The 8040-nt window shown below is 43.6% G+C and overlaps 1 gene segment (V, D, J or C); it reads right to left on the bottom strand.

Moving 5' to 3' along the window:
* Positions 1–2365: 2365 nt before the first annotated feature.
* On the bottom strand, positions 2366–7826 carry LOC120510516 (the record flags this gene model as incomplete). The annotated part of the segment is given in 7 exon segments: positions 2366–2721; positions 3938–4276; positions 6268–6493; positions 6618–6737; positions 6804–6865; positions 7135–7422; positions 7583–7826. Coding segments are annotated over 7 exon segments (1635 nt in total), but the record flags the coding sequence as incomplete, so codon positions are not given.
* Between the last annotated feature and the right edge of the window lie 214 nt (positions 7827–8040).

Here is an 8040-nt window from a genome sequence, read left to right as displayed (position 1 = left end):
AAGAACCATTCCCAGTTGGGTTCCCAGTTTGCGGAACCATTCCCAGTTTGGGTTCCCAGTTGGGTTCACCATTCCCAGTTTGGTTTCCCAGTTTGAGGAGCCATTCCCAGTTTGACCTCCCAGTTTGAAGAACCATTCCCAGTTTGACCAATTGGCCCTTCCAGTAAGGACCAGTTGGGTCTTTGAGATCCTCCCAGTATAGACCAGTGACCGACCAGTATAGACCAGTATGAACCAGTATGGACCAGTATGGGCCAGTGACCTCCCAGTATAGATCAGGAACCTCCCAGTAACCTCCCAGTATAGACCAGTAACCAACCACTGCAGACCAGTAACCTCCCAGTATAGACCAGTATAGACCAGTATGGACCAGTATGGACCAGGAACCTCCCAGTAACCTCCCAGTATAGACCAGTATGGACCAGTATGGACCAGTAACCTCCCAGTAACCTCCCAGTATAGACCAGTAACTTCCCAGTGATGTCCCAGTAGGACCCAGGTGGCACCGACCCAGTCCTAAACTGGGAATTCCAGTCCTGAACTGGGAATCCCAAAACCGGGAAAAATCACCCTAAAACCAGGCCTAACTTCCTAAAAACCGGAATTAACCTCCTTAAATCCCCAAATCTTGACCCAAAATCCCTCAAATTCCCCCCAAAACCAGAAAAAAAAACACCTTTAAACCAGAAAAAATCACCTAAAAACAGGGGAAAAAAAACACCTAAAACCAGAAAAAATCACAGAAAAAACAGAAAAAATCATCTTAAAAACCCAGAAAAAAATCACCTAAAAATCAGAAAAAATAATTTTAAAAACCTGGGGAAAAAATCACCTAAAATGCAGAAAAAAATCACCTAAAAATCAGAAAAAATAATCTTAAAAATCTGGAAAAAATCCCCTAAAACCCCCAAAAAAATCACATTAAAATCTGGAAAAAATCACCTAAAAATCAGGAAAAAATCACCTAAAAAAAAATCACCTAAAAACCCAGAAAAAATCACCTAAAAACCAGAAAAAGTCACCTAAACCCCCCCAAAAAATCACCTAAATACCAGGAAAAAATCACCTAAAAACCCGAAAAAATAATCTTAAAAATCAGAAAAAATCACCTTAAAACCAAAAAAAATCACCTAAAAATCAGAATTAGACTCCTAAAAATCAGAAAAAAAATCACTTAAAAATCAGAAAAAATCACCTTAAAACCAAAAAAAATCACCTAAAAATCAGAATTAGACTCCTAAAAATCAGAAAAAAAATCACTTAAAAATCAGAAAAAATCACCTTAAAAACCTGGAAAAAAAAAATCACTGAAAAATCAGAAAAAAATCATCTTAAAAACCAGAAAAAAATCACATAAAATGCAGGAAAAAATCACATAAAAATCAGAAAAAAATCACCTTAAAACCTGGGGAAAAAATCCCCTAAAATCCAGAAAAAATCACCTAAAAATCAGAAAATACCAGTATGGACCAGTAACCTCCCAGTATAAACCAGTGACCTCCCAGTAAGACCCAGGTGACCTGGACCATCCCCAAACTGGGAACTCTGGCCCCAAAACCAGAAAAAAAATCACCTAAAACCCCAAAATTTTCACCCAAAAATTCCCTAAGAAATTTTTAAAATCCCCGAAAGTCCCAAAATCGCCGTTTTTCACCCCAAAATTCAACTGACCTTTTGATGCTGAACCTGATCTGACCCCAAACGTTAAAACCAGGACTAACGTCCTTAAAATGCCAAATTCTGACCCAAAACCAGAAAAAAATCACCTTAAAACCAGAAAAAAATCACCTAAAAACCAGAAAAAAAATCTTAAAAACCTGGGAAAAATAGCCTAAAAATCAGAAAAAATAATCTTAAAAATCAGGAAAAAATCACCTAAAAATCAGAAAAAATCACCTTGAAAACCTTGAAAATAATCACGAAAAAAAGCAGAAAAAAATCACCTAAAACCAGAAAAAAAATCATCTAAAAACCAGAAAAAATCATGTTTAAAATCAGAAAAAAAATCTCTTAAAAACCAGAAAAAATCACCTAAAAATCAGAAAAAAATCACCTTCAAAACCATAATTAACTACCTAAAGCCCAGAAAAAAATCACCTAAAAACCAGGGGAAAAAAATCACCTAAAAACCCGAAAAAAATCATCTTAAAAATCAGACAAAAATCATGTAAAAATCCAGAAAAAAATCACCTAAAAACCTCAAAAAAAAATCTTAAAAATCAGAAAAAATCACCTAAAACCCCCCCAAAAAAAATCTTAAAACCAGGATAAATCACCTAAAACCCCCCAAATTTTCCCTGAAAAAATCCCAAAAAAATCCCAAAAAAATGCCAAAATCCCCTTTTTTCACCCCAAACCCCCAAAATCCCCGTTTTTCACCCCAAAACCCACCTGTGTCCTTCCTGGCGCTGGCCGTCAGCGGCTCGGGCCCCAGCTCCTCCACGGCCACGGCGCAGGTGAAGGTGTCGCCGGAGTTCCAGTCCTCGGCGCAGACCCCCAGAAAGTTCCGGAGCTCGTAGAAGCCGTTGGGCAGGCGGAGGGCGGGGCCGGAAGTGGCCACGCCCGCCGAGGCCCCGCCCCCGGGCGGGGAGCGGCTCCAGGTGAATTTGGCCCGCGGCGATTTCAGGTTGGTGGCCACGCAGGTGAGGTTGGGGCTGGTGGACAGGTAGAGGTCCTGCAGGGAGGGCGGCAGCACCGACACCGAGGGCGTGGGGACGGGAGCTGGCGAAAAAATCCAAAAATTTTGGGTGAAAAAACGGAGATTTTGGTAAAAAAATGGGATTTTTTAGCTAAAATATGGGAATTTTTGTGAAAAAATTGGGAATTTTTAAGGGATTTTTAGAGGAAATTGAGGTTGGAGATAAAATTGGGACTGGGAAAAAATTTGGGTGAAAAAATGTGAATTTTAGTAAAAAATTGAGATTTTTAAGCAAAAAATTGGATTTTTTAGGGATTTTTGGGGGATTTTTTTAAAAAAAGGAGATTTTTGAAGGGTTTTTTAGAGGAGACAGAGGTTGGAGTTGAAATTTGGGATGTGGAAAAAATTGGGTGAAAAAATGGGAATTTTGGTAAAAAAATGTGATTTTTAGCTAAAAAATGGGATTTTTTAGGGATTTTTTGTGAAAAAATTGGGAATTTTTAAGGGATTTTTAGAGGAAATTGAGGTTGGAGATAAAATTGGGATGTGGAAAAAAATTGGGTTAAAAAACGGGAAATTTGGTAAAAAAATGGGATTTTTAAGCGAAAAATTGGATTTTTTAGGGATTTTTGAGGGTATTTTGTGACAAAATTGGGATTTTCAGAGGGTTTTGTAGAGGAGATTGAGGTTGGAGATGAAATTTGGGATGTGGAAAAGATTGGGTGAAAAAACGGGAATTTTGGTAAAAAAATGGGATTTTTAAGCAAAAAATTGTGATTTTTTTAGGGATTTTTGGAAAAAAAATGGGATTTTCTGAGGGTTTTTTAGAGGAGATTGAGGTTGGAGATGAAATTTGGGACTGGGAAAAAATTTGGGTGAAAAAAAGGGAATTTTGGTAAAAAAAAGGGATTTCTTAACTAAAAAAATGGAAATTTTGGGGTAAAAATTGGGATTTCATGAGGATTTTTTGAAGAGAATTGAGGTTGGAGGAGGATTTTATGTTGGAGAAAATAAAATGGGATATGGAAAAAAAAAAATTGGGTGAAAACCCAGCGATTTTAGTAAATAAAAAATTCCTGGGCGTTGTTTTTAAAATTAAAATTCCGTCTAATTTTAAAAAAATTGATATTTTTTAAAAATATCAAAATTTCTACAAATTCCCTTCATTTTCATTTTAAAACAAACCTGAAAATTTAGTGAAATTTCACCCAAATCCCATCAATATTTCAAAAAAAAAAATCCTAATTTTTCATTAAAACCGCCCAAAATCCCCCAAAACCCCCCCCAGTTCCCACTCACATTTACAGAAGGTGCTGATGTTGGCCTGCAGGGGCGTGTCCAGGTGGGCGTGGCTAACCTGGCAGGTGAAGGTGGCGCCCAACTCCCACAATTCCCGGCTGACGTTGGCGCGGCCGCTCAGCGTCACCTGGCCGGCCCCGCCCTCTTCGCAGCTGGAGGGCTCCTCCCCAATCTGGGCGACGTCACCGTTGACCAACCAGGTGAGATGGGCGTCGCCGGCGCCACGCCCACGCACCTGGCAGAGCAGGTGGACCTCGGGGTCCTCGGGGTGGGATTGGTTGGGGTCGCTCAGGAGGGACACGGAGAAGTTCGGGGTGCGGTTGGTGGGGCATATGGAGTCTGGTGGGGACAAGTGAGCACAAAAATCCCGTTCAGGTGACCCAAAAATTCACCCAGGTGGACCCAAAAATCCCATTTATGTGACCCAAAAATTCACCCAGGTGAGCCCAAAAAATCCCAGCCAGGTGACCCAAAAATTCACCAAAGTGGACCCAAAAAATCCCAGCCAGGTGAGCCCAAAAATCCCGTCCAGGTGACCCCAAAAATTCACCCAGGTTGACCCAAAAATCCCATCCAGGTGTTCCCAAAAATTCACCCAGGTGGACCCAAAAATCCCATCCAGGTGTCCCAAAAATTCCATCCAGGTGACCCAAAAATTCACCAAAGTGGACCCAAAAAATCCCATCCAGGTGATCCCAAAAATTCACCCAGGTGAGCCCAAAAAATCCCATCCAGGTGACCCCAAAAATTCACCCAGGTGGACCCAAAAATCCCATCCAGGTATTCCCAGAAATTCACCAAAGTAGACCCAAAAAATCCCAGCCAGGTAAGCCCAAAAATCCCGTCCAGGTGACCCAAAAATTCACCCAGGTGGACCCAAAAATCCCATCCAGGTGACCCAAAAATTCACCAAAGTGGACCCAAAAAATCCCATCCAGATGACCCAAAAATCCCAGCAGAAAAACGAAAAAAATTCCGGCAGAAATCAAGGCAAGATGGCTGAAAATCTCATTCAAGATGGCCGAAAATTGATCCAAAGTGGCCAATCCAAAAAGGCTGAAAATGGAGCCAAGATGGCTGACAATGGATCCAAAATGGCTGAAATTGGATCCAAGACAGCCAAAAAATGATCCAAAATGGCCAACCCAAAGTAGCTGAAATTGGATCCAAAATGGCTGATCCAAGATGGCTGAAATTGGATCAAAATGGCCAAAATTGGATCCAAAAATGGCTGAGATTAAATCCAAAATGACCAATCCAAGATGGTTGAAATTGGATCCAAAATGGTGGAAATTAAATCCAAAATGGCCAAAATTAAATCCAAAATGGCCGAAATTAAATCCAAAATGCCGAAATTTGACCCAAAATGGCCAAAATTGGATCCAAAATGGCCGAAAATCAACCAAAAATGGATGTAAAATGGATGAAAATGGATCCAAGATGGCTGAAATTTGATTCAAAATGGCTGAAATTAAATCCAAAATGGCCAAAATTTGACACAAAATGGCCAAAAATCGATCAAAAATTGCTGATATTTGACCCAAAATGGCCAAAATTGGATCCAAAACTGTGGATTCAAAATGGCTGAAAATGGCCTATCCAAGATGGCCGAAATTGGATCAAAATGGTGGAAATTAAATCCAAAATGGTCAAAATTAAATCCAACATGGCTGAAATTTGACCACAAATGGCCAAAACTGGATCCAAAATGGCTTAAATTAAATCCAAAATGGCCGAAATTTAACCCAAAATGGTCAAAATTGGATCCAAAATGGCCAAAATTGGATCCAAAATGGCCAAAATTGGACCTCAAAATGACCGAAATTAAATCCAAAATGGCCAAAATTGGATCCAAAATGGCGGAAATTGGATCCAAAATAGGTAAAATTAAATCCAAAATGGCCGAAATTTAACCCAAAATGGTCAAAATTGGATCCAAAATGGCTGAAATTAAATCTAAAATGGCCGAAATTGGATCCAAAATGGCAAAATTGCGCCGAAATTTGACCCAAAATGGCCAAAATTGGATCCAAAATGGCCGAAATTAAATCCAAAATGGCCAAAATTAAATCCAAAATGGCCGAAATTTAACCCAAAATGGTCAAAATTGGATCCAAAATGGCTGAAATTAAATCTAAAATGGCCGAAATTGGATCCAAAATGGCAAAATTGCATCCAAAATAGGTAAAATTAAATCCAAAATGGCCGAAATTTGACACAAAATGGCCAAAATTGGATCCAAAATGGTGGAAATTTGTCCTGAACGGGCCCAAAACTCCACCCAGGTGTCCCAAAACTCCCCCCAGGTGTGTCCCCAGGTGTGTCCTCACCATCCGGGATCTCCAGCTCCACCTTCTTCCCATAATGCTCCACCTGGCACCGGAAGTCCCCCTCCTTGGCCGCGTCCGCGCTCGTGGTCACCTGGGAGCTCCGCCCGTAGCGGCCGCCGCCCGTCTGGACTTCCGGAAAGTTCCGGGCGGCGTCCGAGGCCACGCCCACCCAGGTGATCTGGGCGGGCTGCGGGAAGAAGCCGTCGGCCAGGCAGCCGAAGCTCACCTGGCCCTCGCAGTCGCAGGAGAGCAGCGGGAAAACGCTGGGGGAGCGGGCGGGGTCTGCGAAATCGGGGGGATTTGCATAGTTAGGCCACGCCCACGCTGGAGAAAAAAATCCTGAAGCTCACCTGGCCCTCGCAGTCGCCGTCGCAGGAGAGCAGCGGGAAAACGCTGGGGGAGCGGGCGGGGTCTGCGAAATCGGGGGGATTTGCATAGTTAGGCCACGCCCACGCTGGGGGGAAAAAATCCTACCCAAAAAGCATCAAATTTGCCCCAAAAAACCCCAAATTTTGCTGTAAAATTCCGAAGCTCACCTGGCCCTCGCAGTCGCCGTCGCAGGAGAGCAGCGGGAAAACGCTGGGGGAGCGGGCGGGGTCTGCGAAATCGGGGGGATTTGCATAGTTAGGCCACGCCCACGCTGGAGAAAAAAATCCTACCCGAAAAGCATCAAATTTGCCCCAAAAAATCCCAAATTTTGCTGTAAAACTTGATCCAAGATGGCCGAAAAACCTGATCCAAGATGGCCGAAATCAGAGCCAAAATGGCGGACATTGGATCCAAAATGGCCGATCCAAGATGGCCGAAATTGGCCCCAAAATGGCTGAAAACGGGTCCCCCCAGGTGTGTCCCCAGGTGTGTCCTCACCATCCGGGATCTCCAGCTCCACCTTCTTCCCATAATGCTCCACCTGGCACCGGAAGTCCCCCTCCTTGGCCGCGTCCGCGCTCGTGGTCACCTGGGAGCTCCGCCCGTAGCGGCCGCCGCCCGTCTGGACTTCCGGAAAGTTCCGGGCGGCGTCCGAGGCCACGCCCACCCAGGTGATCTGGGCGGGCTGCGGGAAGAAGCCGTCGGCCAGGCAGCCGAAGCTCACCTGGCCCTCGCAGTCGCCGTCGCAGGAGAGCAGCGGGAAAACGCTGGGGGAGCGGGCGGGGTCTGCGAAATCGGGGGGATTTGCATAGTTAGGCCACGCCCACGCTGGAGAAAAAAATCCTACCCGAAAAGCATCAAATTTGCCCCAAAAAACCCCAAATTTTGCTGTAAAATTTGATCCAAGATGGCCGAAATCAGAGCCAAAATGGCGGACGTTTGATACGAGGGGGCTGATCCAAGATGGCCGAAATTGGACCCAAAATGGCTGAAAACGGGTCCAAAATGGCTGAAATTAGATCCAAAATGGCCGATCCAAGATGGCCAAAACTGGATCCAAAATGGCTGAATGTTGGATCCAAGATGGCCGTTCTAAGATGGCCGAGATTGGATCCAAAATGGCCGAAATGGAGCCAAAATGGCCGATCCAATAGGGCCAAAAATTGGACCCAAAATGGCTGAAATTTCATCCAAGATGGCCGAAACCCTCACAGGAAAACAATGGGGAAAATGCTGGGGGAGCGGGCGGGGTCTGCGGGGGATTTGCATAGTTAGGCCACGCCCACATTGGAGAAAAAATCCCACCCGAAAAGCATCAAATTTGCCCCAAAAATTCCCAAATTTTGACCTAAAATCTGATCCAAGATGGCCGAAATTGGCCCCAAAATGGCTGAAAATGGGTCC

This window comes from Passer montanus, unplaced genomic scaffold, assembly GCF_014805655.1.
Source record: "Passer montanus isolate IOZ18808 unplaced genomic scaffold, ASM1480565v1 scaffold583, whole genome shotgun sequence".
In the NCBI taxonomy this organism is placed as follows: Eukaryota; Metazoa; Chordata; class Aves; order Passeriformes; family Passeridae; genus Passer; species Passer montanus.
This window is presented reverse-complemented; position numbering and strand designations above follow the sequence as displayed.